This window comes from Corythoichthys intestinalis, chromosome 3 (genome assembly GCF_030265065.1).
Source record: "Corythoichthys intestinalis isolate RoL2023-P3 chromosome 3, ASM3026506v1, whole genome shotgun sequence".
Classification (NCBI taxonomy): domain Eukaryota; kingdom Metazoa; phylum Chordata; class Actinopteri; order Syngnathiformes; family Syngnathidae; genus Corythoichthys; species Corythoichthys intestinalis.
In genome coordinates this window covers 11585344-11605754 of record NC_080397.1, presented here as the reverse complement: position 1 = coordinate 11605754, position 20411 = coordinate 11585344, and the positions used below count along the sequence as shown (strand labels likewise).

Here is a 20411-nt window from a genome sequence, read left to right as displayed (position 1 = left end):
GTTGTTTGGTTTAGCCTGAGAGGATTTTTTTTTAACAATTTTGGAACTAATGTACAAAACATTGGGGGGAAAAAAAAAAATAGACAAAAGGAGGGGGGTGCATCAATAATCGTTTTATAATCGAATCGGAGCCTCTGAATCGGAATCGTAATTGAATCGTTAGGTGCCCAAACATTCCCAGCTCTACTAGTTAGCCTGTCATAAAAGATAGATTAGCGACTTTTTTATTCAAGTTGTTGGTGTGTTTCCTTTGTTTGAGTGTTGTAAGTCGTAATATGCTATTGCTAAAGTTACTGGCTGGTAAATGAACTCATTGCTAATGGTTGTCAGCGCTAGCCCTACCAAAGCAGCTTGGTTGTAGCACACTGAGGATGTCCATTCTTTTGAAATCTTCGTCCATAAAATCCCCATCGTGCCCAACAAGCTCTGCTAGCAGAGTGCTAACATAGTATTTTGTCGTCACAAATTGGATACAGTGCTACCTCTAAATACGTATGAACTTAATTTTGCATGCTGTTCCTGAACTGCATCAACTGACTGATGACAGAGTGAGAGCGGTGCGGTAGAGTTTTTACTCTCTCTTTTAATGTTGTTGTTGGCGTCGGCTACGGCGGACAGTAGACGTCTTGCATTGCACAAGTTCTGAAATAAATGCTTAAAACCCTGACAAAGCTGGCAATTTCTTTGCCGATGTTTCAATAATAATAAGGACCATCGAGATCATAGACATATTCCGGCTCTATTGTCGAGCCAGTTCACTGACGCGCACACCAAGCTCATATTTTTCTATCATTTCCATCTCAATTTCAATAGTAAGTGTCATCTTTTTCCTTTTTTTCACCACCTATACTAACCTTCCTGAGACCCATGTTGATTTCTCTCACAAGAAAAGAAAATCCGCTGTGCGTCCGTCTTGCGGGAAAACAATGAAATCGCGGCGCTGTCATAAATCGTCGTCATATGTCGAGACAAGTGACGAGTCAAATTTTGCGGCGGATGTCGAAAGGATCGTATGTCAATGCGATCGTATATCAATGCACCACTGTATATCTATATTTTTTAATTTTTCAAACCACCCATATCTAGCAATAAATCTCTAAATGTCAGCATATACTATCTGTAAATAACTCGCATTCTTCCATAACGCTAAGGGAGCGTTCAACAATGCAGTTTGAGCACACAATGGAAAATTCAAGAGTGTCGTTGAATAATAAAACATTTGCGCAAGGAGCAAGGTGGCAACGTCATCATAATGCTCTCATCAATGAATGAAGGAAACATGGAACCATGATGCTACACAGTTATCCTGTCAAAATACATGAATTAGCCACTTTTTGTTAAAGCCACAATGATGACAGGGAGAACAAAATAAGAAATCTGATAGTCTGAAAAAATATGGTATATCGGACGAATGCACTTTTGAGTCCTAATATTACATCACCCACCACCAGGGCGTGCTATAGTGCCATGTTCATCATTATTTGAATGTTTTTTTTTTTTTTTTAATTCCCAGCATCCCCTACTTTGAGACAAGTGCCTTGACAGGCTCGGGCGTGGATAAAGCAGTGCAGACTCTACTGGACATGGTGATGAAGCGGATGGAGCAGAGCACACCCGAAGCCGAGACCAACGGCGACGGCAGCCGGACGATGGCAACTCAAGAGGTCGCCCTCTGGAGGAGGTGTGCCTGCTGACGTCAATCAGATTTTTTTAATGGCTTTTTTAACAGCATTGTTAACTCGTTCGCAGCCATTGACGGTGATAGCAGTCCAAATTCATTTGGACCTCCATTTCCATCAGTGGCATTGAAACATTCACAATTGAAAATCACTCAGAAGAAAAAATAGTTTTATTGGACATATGAGGTCATTGATGACTTAAATATACAGGCACATTGCTATCATAGAATATATTAAGACATTGAAATATACAGATGTTTTGGCCGAAGCGACGCTGCAAACATTGATGACTCTTTATATTTATGACATGTGGTCATAAGCCTCTGTAATCATGTTAGTCATGCAAACGCAGCAAAAAGTACAAGAAATAAAACTCCTGTGTTAAAGTATTTTGTAGGTGGCACTTTCAGTATGAACAAACTGATAGCAAATTGATCATTTCAAATACATTTTTTCGCTTCTGTTATTTAGTTATTGATAGAAAGTCTTTTAGTTCGGACCAGGAGTGGCAATATTCAATAAATACATACATAATTAAATGTGTCTTTGAATGTTATTTCACCATTTCAGTAATTATATATTTTATTATTTTAATTTTGCCATCTATTTTGATTGTTTATTTATAACTTTTTTTTCAAAGTTTACAATTATTTCAGTTATTTCAATTTTTTTTTTTAGAATTATTTAACATTTTATTTATGTATCTCAACATTTATTGCATTTTTCTTGTATTTCCTATGTATTTTTGATTTATTTCCATTTTTGAAATTTTATCTCTACATTTATCGTTCCAAATTTGATGTACTTATTTTGACATTTGTCGATTTCATTTTGGCACTTCTGGTCCTCCATAATTTAAGATTGTTTTAGTCTGGATTACAGTCATCACATTATCATAAACATTCATTGATCATTTGAGAGAAAAAAAATGTCTTTGAGGAAAATATTTCAGATGAGTGCGTGATGTGGGTTTATGTTGTTGTTTTTTTATTTTTTTAAATTCCTGAACATTGAATTAGCAACCATGCTAGGAAAAAGATGGACCTGAAGACTGACATCACCGTTATATATAAATGCGCTAAAATTACATTTTTAAAAATGCCAAAACAAATCAAAGGAACAAAACTTTTCATGCTTGACATTCGTATACTGTCTTTGTCACACCAATTTAGCTTGGCATTTGTAAACCCCTCCAAGATGACTTTCCTCAAAGCCATTCTTTTTGGCATACATTCCTTATGTTCACACCCAGCTGGAAACCGGTTTGCGGCATCTTAAACAATATAACTTCTTGTATTAAAAGACAAAAAAATACCAACACTTGAGTTGGGCAAAAGAGTCCAAGCTACGACAACAAATCAATCTGAGTGTGCCAGTGACATCCGGCCACTCACATGTTCTAGTCAGGCGGTGTACGGTCATGTGCTTTTCAGCGTTTTCAAGACCACCGACGACTGGGTGGTCCTTTTTCCTACCAGCTCACTTGGGGGAAAATGTGAACAGATAAGCCTGATCTGCATGACGGCAGAAGTAGGAACATTTAGTCAATACTGTCCTCATGAGTAGTACAATTTGGCATTCCGTGTAACGAGTGAGGCAAAACTGTTCCTAGTATTGCCTGTGGCATGACAGGAAATTGAGCTTTTGCATGAAAACATGAAACTAAATCTAGATTTTTGGATTAATCATGCATGAATTGTGATTTTTTTTTTTAAAAATTTAACCCTTACAAGGCACTTTAACTCATTGGCTGCAACTGACGGTGCTAGATGTTCATCCATTTTGGATTAGAAAGATGAGCTTTCATAGCCAGTCTTCAGAGTTTAAATGAGTTTCACATCTAGCGCTGTCAATGGCATGCAATGAGTTAAATATTATAAAGAAAAAAACAACAACTTTAGAGTGTTACTCGGGGCCGTAACCAGAATGAATTTCTGTTTTTATTCAATATAATTTAATTATTTTTATGTGTTTATTAAATTACTATTTATAATCATATATAAATAATACAAAAACACAATAATTAAAAATAAATATAGTATGTAATAATTGTTACTATTTTTGTTTTGTTTTTTAATTACTAAAAATATTCACTTGCCCATATAAAGGGTTAAAGGTCTTAATTGTCAACTTTTGAATAGCACTGAAAGGGTTAATAGCAAACAATATACAATGATACATGCATTACAGTGGTATGAAAACATATCTGAACCTTTTGGAATTTCTCACATTTCTGCAGAAAATCACCATCAAATCTGATCTGATCTTTGTCAAAATCACACAGATGGGGAAAAAAGTGTCTGCTTTAACTAAAAATACCCAAACATTTAGAGTTTTTCATATTTTAATGAGGATAGCATGCAAACAATGACAGAACGGAGAAAAATAATTAAGTGAACCTTCTGCCCAAGGAGACTTAAAGAGCAATTGAAACCAATTTTTACAAAATAATTTAAGTCAGGTGTGTGCCCAATCACTGATGAGTGGTTTACAGCTGTCCTACCCACTATAAAACACACATCTGGTGAGAATTGTCTTGATGAGAAGCATTGTCTGATGTGCAGTGTGGCTCGGTCCAAAGAGCTGTCTGAAGACCTGTGATCAAGGATTGTTGAATTATATAAAACTGTGAAAGGATACAAAATCATTCCTAAAAGTCTGGATGTTCATAAATCGACAGTCAGAGAAGTTGTCAACAAATGGAAAGAGTTTGGCACTGTTGCTTCTTTCCCAAGGAATTGACGTCCACCAAAGACGATGCCAAGAGTTCAGCGCAGAATTCTCAGAGAGGTAAAAGAGAACCCTAGAGTGTCTTAGAAGGACTTACAGAAATCACTCGCACATTCCAATATCTCTGCACACATCAACTATATGTAAAACTATGGCCAAGAATTGTGTTCATGGGAGGACTCCACGGAGGAAGCCACTGCTGTCTAAAAAAAATATTGTTGCTCGTTCACTGTATGCAAAAAGGCATTTGGGCACTCCACATACATTTTGGAAAAATATTTTGTGAAATGATGAAGCCAAAGTTGAATTGTTTGGTAGTAACACACAATGCCATGTGTGGAGGAAAAATGGAATAGCTCACCAACATCAACACCTCATCCCCACCGTGAAGCATGGTGGAGGGAGCATCATGATTTGGGGCTGTTTTTCTGCCTCAGGGTCTGGACAACTTGCAATCATTAATGGAAGAATGAATCCAAAAGTTTATCAGGATGTTTTGCAGGAAAACCTGAGGACATCTGTCAGACAGTTGAAGCTAAAAAGAGGATGGATGCTGACACAAGACAATGATCCAAAACACAGAAGTAAAACAACTTCAGAATGGTTTCAGAAGAACAAAATACATGTTCTGGAGTGGCCAAGTCAAAGTCCAGACTTGAACCCCATTGAGATGCTGTGGCATGACCCTAAGGACAGCATTTCATGCCAGATATGCCAGGAATCTGACTGAACTATAGCAGTTTTTTAGAGAAGAATGGGCCAAGATTAGTCCTGATTAATGTGCCAGACTGATCTGCAGCTACAGGAAGCATCTGGTTGAAGTTATTGCTGCCAAAGGAGGGGGGGGGGGGGGTGCACAAAATATTAAATATGATGGTTCACTTACTTATTTTTCCGCTTTCTGTCATTGTTTGCATACTATCCTCATTAAAATATGAAAACCTATAAATGTTTGGGTGGTTTTCGTTAAAGCAGACACTTTCAGCGGTGTGATTTTGACAAAGATCAGATCACATTTGATGGTGATTTTATGCAGAAATGTGAGAAATTCCAAAAGGTTCAGATACTTTTTCATACCACTGAATTTGTTTGCATATTTGTATGGCTGCATGACGTATATTTATTTCCATGCTTGAATCAACTGAAGAAACTCAGAGTTGACTAATTTTAATAAAGTGAAGGTCGTCTGGTTGGTTCTGAAATTCGTTCCATTTGATATTGTGTCTGAGAAATTTTCACACATTCCAGACGAGTATTAGTAGTACACATATGTCAACTAGTGTACAGTTTTGCCTCTTCAGTAGCATTAAGCTGTAATACTATTATGCCAAAGATGTGCCTTGAGTTCCTACAATGACATTCTCATTATAATGAACAGGGTAACCATCTGGACCCAGTGGCTTTTACTGTTGTGCAATTCTGCGACCATAAGCTAATTCAAACACTACTTTTAAGCAAAATGGCTGTCAGCAATGTACCTCTCCACAAAGAATGTTCTAAAAAAGAATTGTTGATGCCTCTCGCATGCATGTGAGTTTGAGTGGAACATGCTATCGTAACAAGATGCAGCAAATCTTTCGTAGTACGTAATGTCTATGGGTTTGTTGTCGTTAAGGGTTGCTGTAGAGACGGTCAAAATCCAAACTGTTTGGAAGGTAGAAATTGGTTCAAAATATCATATCAGCTTAAGATTTAGTCACACTAGCTAATGCTGTGTTGGCCCATAAAGTCACGAAAAAAAAGTTGGAATTTTGACAAGAGGAAAATTGTGATTTTGCATGAAAAAAGTTTCAGTTAACATGGAATGTGGCTAACATTAAAAGAGTAAGGTCGTACGTTTTGACCCCCCCCCCCCCCCCAAAAAAAAGATGGTAATGAGAACAGTTAAACGAGAAAAAAAAAAAAAATCAACATGTCATACTAAGCTACTAAAGTTGTAATTTGACAAGAAAATATTTGTTACATTTCATTGCAAAAGTTAATTTAAAAAATATGCCGTTTTTTAGATGAGCTGTAATGGTACTGAAATTTACGAGATCAGTTGGCTTTTGAAAAGGAAAAATATCTCGTGTTAAAAAAATAGTCTTACATTTTTTAAAGCTAAAAGCTATTGGTATTGGTAAGGTAAGGTTGTATTTTTACCCCATGAATGTGTAATTTTACACCAATTAAATTATTTATTTTTTTTCTTTTTCAAAATCATGAAGCAACAGAATTTTACCGGAAAGAAAACTAGTGGTATCAAAACAAAAAGGAAAGAAACTCATTTCGGATGGAAAATACCCTAAATGTTCTTTTCCCTTGTTAATATTTCATTCAATATAGTCTCTTATTTCCACTTTATTACATTTTTGTTTCTTGAAGAAAAAAAAAAAATCCTTCCTGCGCTGTAATCTTTTGTCTGTACCGTGACATTCCTTTTGTTACCCTAAAAGGCTAAAAACATTTTTGAATGTAACACCCAACTTGACAATAGTTAGTAGTACAATATTAACATCTTATGTGTAAATATATATCCATTTTATGACCTATTTCTGTGAATTTATGGCTTATTATTTGGAATGTTGCTTATTTATCCAAAAGTTTTAGAATTGGGACACAAAGTGTTGTAAACAAGAGTAGCGCAGATTGTCTTGTGGTCAAAGAGGGTACCGCGCTTGTTCGGATTTCAAAACACTGATCTAACTCCTTCCCTGAGATTAGGCAGTGATTTTTTTTTTTATTTATTTTTTTTTTATTTAATGCCAGGATTTTAACTCATTCACTGCCATTGAAAGCGATAGACATCAAATTTAATTCTGTGCCAATGAGTTAACATTAGGGCTGCCACACATTATTTTTGCGATGAGTTGACATATATGAAGTTACTAAATGTACTGTTATATTACTCTGGATTTATAATTTTAGCTGTAAATGTTCTACCGAGAAAAAAAAATTATGTATAGTAAAAGTTCATGTGTGATTTTTTTAACTTGTATTGCTTATCAAAAATCAGATGTTTGCAAATATCGAATTTTGACTATGGTTATGGTTATGGTGTTATACTTATATAATTACAAAGATAATTAAGCTGCTTTTTGTGATGTGAGGTCAAAGGTCACAGGGCTAAATTGAATTTGTTTGTGTTCAAAGTAACTCAAGAATGAAGAGAGGGATTATTATCAAATTTGTAGTATATGTTTGTAATATAAAACGGAAGAGGTGGTTAAATTTTGGGGTAGGGAAGTCAAAGGTCATGGAGCCAAATTGAGTCTGTACGTTTGTGTTCAAGATAATCAAAAAAACAAAGATAGGGATTATTATCAAGTTTGCAGGATATGATTGGAATATGAAACGAAAGAGGTGATTAAATTTAGGGGCAGTAAGATCAAAGTTCACAGAGCAAAATTGCGTTTGTATGTTTGTTTTCAAGGTAACTTAGAAAGAAAGGGATTATCATTAAATTTCCTGGACAGTTTTTAATATGAAACGAAGGATGTGATTAAATTTTGGGTTAGTGAGGTCAAAGGTCACAGAGCCCAATTGGGGTTGTATGTTTGTGTTCAAGGTAACCTAGAAGGGAAAAAACGGATTGTTATCAAATTCGCAGGATGTTTTCCATATTGAACGGAAGAGGTGATTAAATTTTGGGATAATAAGATCACAGTTTCACTTTTTTTTTAATAAATATAAACATTTGAAAAAATAATGTTTGGGTTTTTTTTTAACTTTTGCAGCTTTTTTCAACTTGTTTTTTTAAAAATAAATAAATATTAAATTGTAAATAAAAGATATATCCTGTTTTCAACTTTCTCTATATGTTAAAACAAAAAACATTGCTATAACAGGCACAAAAAAGAGAAATATGGAACATTTTAGATGATCAATCTCGCTAAATGATTACTAAATAGCAATGAGTTCATTTCTAAAAATAACATTTAAGCTGTTAGAATGTAGAAGGTTGTTAATCCGTTTCCTTATTTTGATTGTTAATAGTGTAAATATGCCAAAGTTATTGTGTGGTCAATGGACAAACAGTTCCTTTTTAAAGTAGATCTGGTTCGTCTATCACCATCAATGGCAACCAGTGAGTTAAAACACAACTCGAATTTACAGTGGAACCTCCAACATTAATATTTTGGTCCATTTAATCCAAATAGGTGGGCTGATTTGAATGGTGGATGATTTGATGACTTGAAATGTCTTGGATGGGTGTTGCATTTTGACAGATGTTCTAAAGTTACTTTCCGTCTCGGAGGTTCCACTGTATTTCTCCACCACCGGCGGGCATGCGAAGTACGACCAGAATACAAAAAGTCAGCGAGGCGGACTTGCGGAATGAGCGCTCGGCATGCGGAAGGCGGCGTCACGTGCCGATCTCCCCACTCTCCTTTACGTGCAGTGCGTCAGGCTGAGCTTGGTGACGCCATCGCGATGCAGGCGGTAGAGCAGCTTGAACTCACTGGGCAGCTGGTGAGTTTCCTGCCACTTGGTGGTGAACTTGGTGCCCTTCTTGTCGTAGTAGTGGTAGGGCAGGTCCTTGCCCGTGTTGGGGTCCCAGCCGAAGGGCCAGAAGCCGTATAGGTGAATCTCGTCGCACATGGCTGATGCCAGCGTGTACATGAGGATGCCAGTGCTCAGGCGCTTGGGGGAAAGGTTCTTGGTCTTCCAGTATCTGCAAACAAACCAAGATTGCAACATCTACAGATATTCCTTAAACTTAGTGGTAGTTTACAATTACTGCTAACATTTATGCTAGTACATACGCTAATATGGGTCCTTGCGGCCCAGCACTTTAGATGATGCACTAAGAATCTAGTGAGGTTTCCCTGCGAGAGTTCAAAAAGTGTCACTAACAGATGATCTTCTGGCGTTTTGTGTTAGTTTGCAACAGTGTTGTTTTCCACAATTTAGGACAACGAAAATATTTCAACGACGAACAGTTTATTTCATGACGATAACGAGCTGAATAAGTGGCTTGGGAGACTAGAATACAATGGAAACAATGCCTGTTTTCGCCTGACGAGATGACAACGAGACGAAAATGCGACAGTTTCTGTCATATGTTCACAATGCGTGAGATTTTCATATTCTACAAGGAGTACGTCAGCCTGCATCGTAGCAATGTTTGGGTCATGTGACTCATGTGAGATGTGCTGTGCCTCTCCTACACTCTCCTCACCGGAGTTTAGGATGTGTCTAAAGCTAGTCTGCGCTCCATCTTGCTTCTTTGTAAACACGGTAAAATTAGTTTTATCTGTACAAGAGAGCATATGCAATGCTGCTTAAGCCTTTAAAGGACTGTGATGAGTTATTATCACACACTAAATTAACTCGTCATGTGAGCGTAGCATTCACGTTAGCATTAGCATCAACTTTAGCATGAGGAGCCTCGCCTTAAACACTCAACACAAACTTTTTTTTTTTTTTTTTTAATACATGACTTCTAGGTTGGTTTCATTGAAAATAATGTCCTGCTTTTCTTGCTGGGTGTGTATTATCATCACAAGTTGGTGTTGTCCTTGATGCTACCATATTTGCTCGTCTGTCAATGTTCATTTGAAATTGTTGGAAACCTTTATTTTTGGACTAAAACTTTTCAGTTTTACAGACAAAAACATTTTGAGTAACTGTTGACCAAAACTAGACGAAATTTGGATGATATTTCAAAGACGAACACATTTTGAAATAAGCAAAATATGCTAGCATTTAAGCAAATTCGGGGATCTAGCGGACATTTTAAAGGTTGTTGTGACTGCGCGGTTGTGGCAACGGACTACAAATCATTTGGGGCTTCCCCACACAAATTCCAATCGTGCCAATCCAACGGTGATTTTTGTGGAACTTTGCAATAGTTTACAATTAGTGCTAGCATTTATCCTTATCATAAGGTCTAGAAGGCTTATTACAGGCCCTTGTGTTGGAGCAGTTGGTGCAACAGACTAGAAAACTGCTGAGGTTTCGCCGTGCAAATTCAAGACTTTGAACAGCTTGCACTTGACTTTGTTTTCTGGGTCACATTTTGTGAGATGTCGGCGGAGACAAAGGCGGCGGTCCTACTTGTTGACGTCACGCATGATGTTCCCGGGCCAGGCCAGTTCCACCTTCAGCCGGCCCTTGTGCTCCACGAAAAAGTCCACCAGAGTGCGGGTGACGGTGGCCGAGGTGTGTAGGAAGAAGGCTGGGATCCAAAGGATCGCGCCCTCCAGCTTCTTTAGGTGCAGGAAGAAGTTGTTGCGATCCTGGATGGTCAGCAAGTTGTTATAGTAGCGCTCCAGGATGCTGGGGTTGAACGTGGTTAAGTTAGTCTTGCGGCCCACGTCCTGGGCGTACACTTCGGTGGGTGCGAAGTTGCAGCGAAACACAAAGTCGGCGCCGTCGATCTCGGAGCCACAGCGGCTGCCTGTCAGGATGCCGCTGTTGCCTACCACCGCGCACGTGCCGTAGTGCTTGTCCAAGATGGGCGAGGCGTCGGGCAGCAGAGACTTGAAGTTGTTGCTGATGGAGAACACATACTTGTGGCTAGAGTAGTCAAAGTGCATCAGTTGGCCCACGCGCACGCTGCTTTTGGTCAGAGAGAAGTTGTGCGGAATGTCGATGAAGTTGAAGATGTCCTTCCTAAGGCACAGGGGAGGGGGTTAGCAATCTGTTACTTGCCATAATTTTCAACATTAATTGACGCTGTTGTCATCCGAGAGAATTTCAACAATTCCCGTGCATAAAAGGCAAAAAAAAAAAAAACCCAACAACAACAACATTCCAACATTACTCCAAAATTGAATCACAGCTTTGCTTTCATATTACAAACAAATCTTGTATATATGTGGGTCACGGTTCTGTACAGGTTTGGTACAACAGGAAAAAAACAAAAAGGCTTTAAACTAAAAAGCAGCTTTTATCAAAGTGCAAAGTAAATAGAAGAAAACAAACTTTTGAATTACTTAATTCAAAGTTCATGTGCAAAAATAAACACCCTTTTCTGTAGGGATTGACTGAGGTAACAGTTAAAGTCAGGTAGCACTAGCCAGCTTGGTAACTGTTTTATAAAAATAACGCGCCATTTTTAATGATGGATTACACATAGTTAACTGTAAACCATTACCAGTGAACATGCACTCCCAGATAAGATATATTTTTATTTTTGGCTAAAATAACATTTTTAAAAAGTGAAAATCGTTTCAAAACTGAAAAAGCATTCATGATTTGAAAATATAAAATAAATACATTTCAAAAAGTGTAATACTGCATTTGATAATACGCACTTCTTCTTCGTCTGTTTTGGCTTGACCTCTTTTACCCCGTAATATTGCTTGTTGGTTTAGGCGCACTACCTCTACCGCCCCCTGGATGGAGGAGGACAAACTCCGACATGGATTTTTTTTTTCTCAAACGTATTCGCGGTCTGACTACGTGCACCGAACCATGATGCCCGTACCGTGACGATAATGTTCCCTCTAAGCTGCGCGTATGTGCAATCGCGCACTGCTTGCACATACTCAGCACACAAGAAAATCTAAAATAAAATAAACAAAAACAAAATAAAATTCAACAGTAAAGTATTGTAGCGTCACTAGGACTACTGTCGGCACCACAGTGATGTGTCAACGCCACATTCCTATTGGTGCATTCAATACATCAATGCAATGCTATTATTGGTGCGTTCGATACGGCAACGCAACACTCCCATTGGTGGGTTACTACACCATGATTGTATATAGTTGTGATTAGTGCTGCAACGATTGATCGATTAACTCGAGTATTCAATCAGAAAAAAAATTCTAATTAAATTGTGCTGCTTCGACTATTTGTTTAATTAAAGTGGTGTTGTAATGGTTTATCTTGTAAGCGTTTGCATTTAGTTTTATTGATTTGGGTGGATACTTTGCCCCCTGGTCTGCTTCATTTCAAATGGCTGAATCCAATTGCTCCTTCTTAAGACCAACATAAGATAAGTTTTTGTTTGAGCTTATGTGTTTTTTAATGCATTCGTAAATTAGTTTATTTGTATATTTAGCCGTTCTTTGTGGGAATATGTGTCTGAACCATTTGTGAAGACCATTGTAAAAAACGTTAGAGTTTATAGCATTTAAGCTAGCAAACTTTTGCTATATAAGTTAGCCAATTGTTCTTTTGTTGTACATAGATCTTCAGTTATTTATTTTTTTATACCGTTTGAGGCTCAGCTCATGTATTTTAATTTTTCATGTTCCTTATCCGATTACTGGATTGTTCAAACTAACTTGTTAATCGATTACTCAACTACTAAAATATTCGATAGCTGCAATCCTAGTTGTGATGTGCATGACTTGGGTGGGCGTGGAGAAAAGTAAAGAGTGAAAATTCAGCTAGACTCTTGAACTGAATTATGAAGCAACATTCCGTTGCTAATTTTTTAGCGTTACAGTATTAATTCACATCTGATATTAGAACATATAGATATAATCTAGTTAATTAGACCAACATTTTTTTAAATCATTTTGCAACGTAACTCAATGGTAACTCAATAGGTGTCTAGCCAATAATATGATACAGGGCACTTCACTTACGCTACGCAGCCAATCATAGCAGCGACAATGTTGCGCATACAGTATGTGCCCTGCACAAACGCACCGTGCAGGTACCTAGTTAACAACAGTGCTGCAGTGTTAAGAGACGCAAATGCCCTTATCATGGCGAATGGAACGGGCAGCAATATTACACTCATCAAGCCAAATTAAAAAAGAAATGCGATGCTTTTAAGATGGAATGACTGTCAGAGTATGTGCAAACTGAAGAAAAAGCAGTGAAACAGTGAGATTATTTTTTTTTAAACCTGTCCTGTATTGCTGCTTTGCTGGAGACAAAGACACGGAGAATAGGAATATGGAGTGTCCTTATTGTCTGAACAGTTTTAATGTGGGAGTTTGATATACTCCCATTGTGGTTGTTTATTATGTTTTATTTACTAACTCACCCATACCACAACTAGACCTTAACGAAGCCAAACCAGGACTGTTCCAATGGTTAAAGCAGGACTCTTACATATAGACCCTACTCACGTGACGTCACAGCCACGCCCCCGCGCCATGTTGTCCGGATACTAGTCATGTTAATTCATTAGCGCTTCGTAAATTCCTCCTATTATGGCGTGTTTTTCTGCTCGTTAACATTAATAATCAAAATGGTGAAGTCGTGTGTGGCGGTCGGTTGCAAAAACAGAGAAGATAGACGGAGAGACTTGAATTTTTACCGTATTCCGAGAGAGCCGAAGAGGAGACCGAGATTGACTGCTGCAATTCGACGAGAAAACTGGGCTCCAAACGACTACCACAGATTATGTAGTAGTCATTTTATATCTGGTAAGATGCATTTAATATATATTTAGAGGGTTTTGGGCTGACAACCACAATTAAGATCATTGCTAGGCTAATCGCCGACAACATACACTCAGACGTTGTGAATGAACTACCTGAAAATACCTGTATATAATTATAAGAGGATAATCAGACAGTTGTCATACAATTAACTTACAATTTCACTATTGAGGTCAAAAGCCAAAAAATAAATTCAACTGGGGACAATTTGGAGTAGTGCTATCGCACTTCATATTTATTACGTATTATATATGTATATAGTGAGAGTGCTATCGCTAAACCATATAAACATTAAAAGCCCTAGCTCCATTGACCAATGATATGAAATACATTAGAATTGACAGTGGATGTTAGCAAGAACAAAAGATTTTGAATTGAAAATTTCGTAACTCACCTTCCAAGCACAAGATTCCTGCCGAATTTTCGTGTACGAGGACCTGTTTCACCCAACCAGCAACGTAGCATTTATAAGCCTCCAAGCTCTTAAAGTTTTTCAAACTTTTGTGAGAATAGGCTGATTTTGTGTGGACAAGATAGTTGTAAATATCAGGATATCAGATGTCAGGCGAAGCCAGCGGGTCGAAAAACATCGATTTAGGCATCAAATACGGATCTGGCGAATAGATAAACTGAAGCTTTTCCACGTAACGCCTTTTATGCAACGGATCCAATGAGTTTACAGCGTCAGATAACACCGGGGCTTCCATGAATTGCTCTATAACTTGCTCGACTAATTGAAAACAATGAGAATAGGTCTAAAAAAGAGGTACAATATGGCGGCCGGAAACAGCGACACGCCCATTTTGTGACGTAGGTGAGTAGGGTCTATAAGATAGTACACTTCTTATGAACGGAGATTTTCGTATTTTTCATATTAGGTGGGCCAAATCAATTATATTAAAACTAAACTAACAAAAATTTCTACTGTAATTTCATTCTTTTAATAAAGCCATGTAACTTGCTATGATCCAAGGTTTTGAATAGGCGTGATACTGGTGGGTGGCCTTCATGTACACATCTGATGTTGCTCACCGTGGTCCTCAGTGTGCTCAGGAAGCTTGCGTGTCTGCTCCAACACATGAAAAATTAGAGGGAACATTGCGTGACGGTACGGGACGAATGCAAACTCCTTTATACTCTTAGTATGTATATATCCATTTAACGCTGAACTTTGACATCATTGGCTACAAAATATATTCCTTTGGGCCTCAGCTGGCCCCTTTACTGCCAGTATGAGACCCTTTAAAGCAAATCTTACTGGAATGTCACTTTGTTTCCTTCAGTCTGGGAATTTTCTCCCATCTTTCTCATTTCCTTTTGGCCCAAACGTCTCCCTCTATCTTACCTCTGCTGGAAAAAGGCGGTCTTGTTGAATTTCCACTTGGACGGTTTCCCCTGGAGCTCCTCGTTTAGGGCGTTGGTCAGCGGGATGAAGGAGGGGTCCAGGAAGTTCATGGCAAACTGTGATCTAAAAGTCACATATTGTATTTCTAACATGTCTGCTTACAAATGAATTTCATGACGTTTTAATCCAATGTTACTGACTACTGAGTATAATACATGTTTATTTTAATCAAGTTTAACTCTGTAACTGCCAAAGACGTCCAATCCATTTGGACTGGCCATTGACAGAGATATAAGCCCAATCTATTTGGACAGGCAGCGATCATTCGATCGAATACTTTATAAAAAATTGATTAATTACATGATAAATGTTTCCTTTTTCCTTTTTTTTTTTTTTTTTTTTTTAAATTTTGAATGATGAAAAAGTTCATTTATTATGTATATAAATAAATGTATTCATTCATTATTAAAAAAATAAAAATCATTTAAAAAAAAAAAAAAAAGCAATATCATGAAAAAAGATTTTCTGGAGATTGAAATAAATAAAAAGTGAAAAAAATAAAAATCGAAATGAATAAATATAAATTGAAATAAATGAATAATTATTGAAATAATTTTGAAATGTTGGAATAAATATTGAATAAAATAAATAAAAATTGAAATAGAATTGTGTATTTGCTTATTTAATTTTTGCACTCCTGGTCCTCCATACTATCCAAAATGATGATGTGAATTTAAATGAGTTCATCACTAGTTGACATCCAATCCATTTTAAGTGGGAGCGCTGGCAGAGAAGCGCCATCAATGGCAACCAATGAGTAACAGCAGGCAATGATAGAATTACTACATTCAAGTGAAATGTGTTGGCTCTCACCCTCAATGGCAGCCAATAAGTTAAACAAGATTCCGCTGCGACAGACATGATAAATTTGTTGTCTTTCCATTTCCCTTGTTTTTTGATATGACCAAAATAGTCACCTGATCTTTATAGTAGGGGTGTGTAACAATATATCGAAATGGTGATACATCGCCATACTTTGTATCCCAAAAGGTTATCGATATCCTCCCGTCAAGAATTGATACAGTATATCGTTTTCAAGAGGTGTCACTGTTTAAAAAAAAAAAAAAAAAGGACAAGACAGTCTGCCACCAAAACCTTACAATGGTATACTGTCTATGTTAGCGCACTGGCTGCTATTGACTGTTCCAGGCATGCAATTTATTTTGACTGGATTGGGACGTCTTGCGCCTTCAATGGCACTGAAACCAGAGTATTCACAGCCAGTCTTTTGTGGGCATTTACAGGTCACTTCCTGTTAATTTCAGGTCATTTTGAGTCACTTCCTGTTCAGTAACCCAAAATCAAGAGGAACTGACCCGTAAGCATTCACAGAGATTTAGGGGAGGCAGGCGGGGCAGTACCCCCCCAGTGGCCGAAAATATAGTTGCATGTAATCGAACTTCCTATACAGTGATCCCTCGCTACTTCGCGCTTCAAACTTCGCACCCTCAGTCCATCGTGGATTTTTTTTTCCAATTAAAAAAAAATATATATAGATGAGCTGTCCCGAGCCGAGCGCATAGTCTCTCTACCTCCCTCCCTCTCCCTACTCAGGCAGTGAATGCACTGGAGTTGCTTATTAAAGTTAACGAAGATTGACAGTTAACTTTGACCTTGCCTGAGACGCTGGTAAGCCGAGACCGTATGCATCAACATTGTTTAACCTGTTAAACAGTTGCTGTGGCAACTCATTGTGTGTAAGTGAGCTGCTTGAATGGACTCACTCAATGAAGCATTTAATAAAGACAAGCATTTTTCAACTTTTTTTAAAATGGATTTGACATCTACATTTTTTGTTTAAAAATAATTCAGTGGGACAGTAACATATTTAAAACTTATCATAGTTATAAAATGTGAAGTGCTTAAAAACCATTTATTAAAAAATATATATACATAATTTTTTAATTTAGTTATACTTTGAGGAAAAAAAGTGAAAAAACATGTCTTATATGTATCTCTTTCAATGATAAATCTGAATAAATACACTGAACACACAAACACTACTTCGAGGTTTTTCACTTATCGCGGCGGGTACTGGTCCCCATTAACCGCAAAAAACGAGGGATCACTGTATATAAATTTAAAATAATGACCTACTTGGTAAAATGTTGTGTATAAAAGTTGTAAAGCATTAACAAACAACAAAAATGAACGAAATGAATAAGAATCCTGCAAAGAACTGTATTTTATACAGTCCTTTGCTTAGCCAAAACTACACTTGAGGAGGCAAGATGGATATTTGGAATTTTTTCCTTTTTTCCCACCTTGACAAAATTCAAAATTTCGCCTATGCCCGAAAATTCCCCAAAAGGAAAAGGAAGGAGGAATCAACAGGAAATAACGTGAAATGCCCCAAAATTAACTCAATGCCTGGCAATAGCGTACCGAATGAATGCTGTTTTTAGACAGTGACGTCACCATTGTATCGCGGAAGTGGAACATTATTCACACGCTCTCGCATACAATCTATTATATTTCTGCTTGTTTTCTCCGGTAATCTTTCAAAAATAAACATGCCGATCAAACACTGCTGATATGGAACTTGTAGAAACGACTCTAGACATCACGACATATGAAGGATGTTTTCTTCATACATTTTTCGAAACCAAAAACTCGGAGGAAAAAATGTGAAGAATGGATCAACTTGCGCAGACGTCCAAAAGACCAGTTTAACGGCAGCAAGGTGAGGTCATTCACATTTCATATGCAGTAAACATTTTGTTGGGGGCCATGATCCTTCATAGGACCAAGAGGTAAGCCATTTTGATATTTTTACTTACTTTTTAGCGTGGCGTTTTGCCGTGCTGCTTCTATCTGACAATGAATGACCTGAAAAAAATTTAAATGGTATCTGACTGCTGCTGTTACCTTTTCTGTTGTAAAAAAAAAAGAACTTTAGTAAGGAGGAAGAGTAAATAAATTAGCGAGTAGCATTTGCGATCGCTACATAAAAATAGCAATGTAAATTGCCCCCCAAGAACGGTCAGAGACGTAAGACAACTAGAGGATATCATAAACAACGCCTAGCAAATAGTATGGAATAACCAGTCTCGGACGAACACTCACTCAGACATTTTATCATGTAGAACAAACTCCGATAAAAAGCTTGAAAAAATAATGAATTAGTTCAAAAGTGCAACTCTTTAGCATTCAGAAACACTAAAAGAAATGAATAAAAAACATTGTGGTGGTCAGTAAATGTTAATTTTATAGAGCAAGTGCAGGTAAAATATACATGGAATCCCTCCATTCTGAGGAAAACATACGGAATCATGAGAAACAAACACAGAAATAACAAAAGACATCTCTAGTCAACCTTGTCAAAAGTCAAGAATCTGCATTGGACAAGGTGATGATGCTGGAACTTTTGTTTGGTGCTGTTCCAGTGAGATTTACAAAGATGACTGCCTGAAGAAGACATCAAAATTCCCTCAATCCTTGATTATATGGGGCTGCGTGTCAGGCAAAGGCACTGGGGAGATGGCTGTGGTTAAATCTCTAATAAATGTTCAAGTTTACATTAAAATTTTAGACAGCTTTCTTATCCCTTCAATTGAAAATATGTTTGTCATTTTCCAAGAAGACAATGCATCATGCCACAGAGCTAAAACTGTTAAAGCATTCCGTGGAGAAAGACTCTTCCAGTCAATGTTAAGCCCAGATCCCAACCCTATTGATAACCTGCAAGGATGATCTGGCAACTGCAATCAAAGAGAGTTGGCACCAAATTGATGAAGTACTCATCAAGTCCATGCCTCAGAGACTGCAAGCTGTCATAAAAGCCAGCGGTAGTGCTACTAAATACTAGAGATGTGTTTTGTTATTTCTTTGTTTGTTTCTCATGATTTGATTTTTTTTTTCCTCAGAATGGAGTGATTCCATATATATTTTCCTGCATTTGCTCTATAAAATTAACATTTACTGACCACCACAATGTTTTTCATTCATTTCTTTTACTGTTTCTGAATGCTAAAGAGTTGCACTTTTGAACTAATTCATTATTTTTTCAAGCTTTTTATCCGAGTTTGTTCCACATGATAAAATGTCTGAATGAGTGCTCGTCCGAGACTGGTGATTCCATACTTTTTGCCAGGGTTTGTATAAGAAAATATAATAAAGATAGGGCATATGGTGGTAAAGGATAGATTGTTGAAACAATGTCATCGTCAATGGTCAAAAAGGTGTCGATTAAAAAGCTAAGGCTAATCTTAGGTCGGCTCGGCTCTTTTCCAGTCTTCTTCAGCCCTCTGCACTCTCTATAACTGAACATTTGTATGTTCTTCCACGTCTTTACCAGTGAATTTGGCACCAGGGACATATTTTTCGGACAGAATTGGTAGGTTTAGTTCAGTAAACATCTCGTTCGTACACTATTTCCATTCATTTACTATTGGGGACAAACGGAAGGTTGACCCGCCTAGCCACAATTGCTAACATCATGAATATTAATGAGCAAAAGTGATGTGTTGCTTGCGGTACGCCATTGCCTGACAGCTTTAGACGTCCAATCCGTTTGAAGTCAAATAGATTGGACGTCTACTAGTGTTAAACTCATTCCAATTCACAGCAGAAGGATGAAAATACAGTGGCTTGTTTTTCTGTTTTAGTTGTAGAATGATTTCCCTAACCAATGTATCAATAATCGTTGTATCACCATATCGTGAGCATTGTATCGCAAATCGTATCGTTTCGTGACGTGCCCAGAGGTTCCTACCCCTACTTTAAAGGGGTTAAAAGAAGTGGAATGCAACCTGCTGGTTTTGCTCGACCACCACCATGGCGTGTTGCACCGCCCGTGCAGCCACCTGCCAGCCTGCGTGCACCTTTGAGCCCCGCTCATCACTCACCGGAAGCCCGCGTGGAACATGATCCTGGGCCCCCCGACGGCCGTCCCAAAGAGGCTGTCCTTCCGCAGGGAAACGTAGCTGATAAGCGACAGGATGAGCACCGCCACGCACAGTATGATCAGACCAAGGGCGCGGGCTACGCGGACCATCTTGGCCAGGGAAGCGGCCTCCCTCACTCGGCGGCCGTCGTCGTCGTCGTAATCCGGCCGAGCGTGGGCATCACCGGCGTCGCTGCTGCTGCTGTTTCGAGCGCTGGTGCTCGGGCGCTCAACCGCGGAGGTTCATGGCCGGCCTCGGGTGCTTTTTTCCCGGATGCATGATGAGGAGGATGGCGGTGGTGGGGATGGAGCTCGGATGCTTGGCATTCCCTACAGTGCTGCCTTTCTCTTCCTTCCTCCTCCTTCTTCATCAAGGAGAT

The 20411-nt window shown here is 38.1% G+C and overlaps 2 protein-coding genes across 2 annotated transcripts in view; one reads left to right on the top strand and one right to left on the bottom strand.

The window, feature by feature from the left end:
* LOC130913213 (ras-related protein Rab-27B-like) overlaps nt 1–2241 on the top strand; it is a 15724-nt gene extending 13483 nt beyond the window's left edge. Inside the window, exon 7 of the mRNA XM_057831642.1 lies at nt 1514–2241. Coding sequence (XP_057687625.1) covers nt 1514–1694 — 181 coding nt within the window. The 3' untranslated portion in view covers nt 1695–2241. The remainder of the gene's footprint in view (nt 1–1513) is intronic.
* On the bottom strand, nt 1832–20411 carry LOC130913212 (sia-alpha-2,3-Gal-beta-1,4-GlcNAc-R:alpha 2,8-sialyltransferase-like). Its single transcript, XM_057831641.1, has 4 exons — nt 19994–20411; nt 15087–15209; nt 10449–11006; nt 1832–9063 (listed from the first exon to the last, which is right to left on the bottom strand). Exons 1-4 carry the CDS (start codon nt 20140–20142, stop codon nt 8781–8783), a joined length of 1113 nt encoding a protein of 370 aa, XP_057687624.1. The 5' UTR covers nt 20143–20411; the 3' UTR covers nt 1832–8780.

Coding starts and splice junctions, on each gene's coding strand:
- LOC130913212 (XM_057831641.1), bottom strand. CDS start 20,142: ATGGTCCGCGTAGCCCGCGCCCTTGGTCTGATCATACTGTGCGTGGCG. Junction 11,007..15,086: donor ACCGCCTTTTTCCAGCAGAG/GTAAGATAGAGG, acceptor CCTGTGCCTTAG/GAAGGACATCTTCAACTTCA. Junction 9,064..10,448: donor ATCATGCGTGACGTCAACAA/GTAGGACCGCCG, acceptor GTTTGTTTGCAG/ATACTGGAAGACCAAGAACC.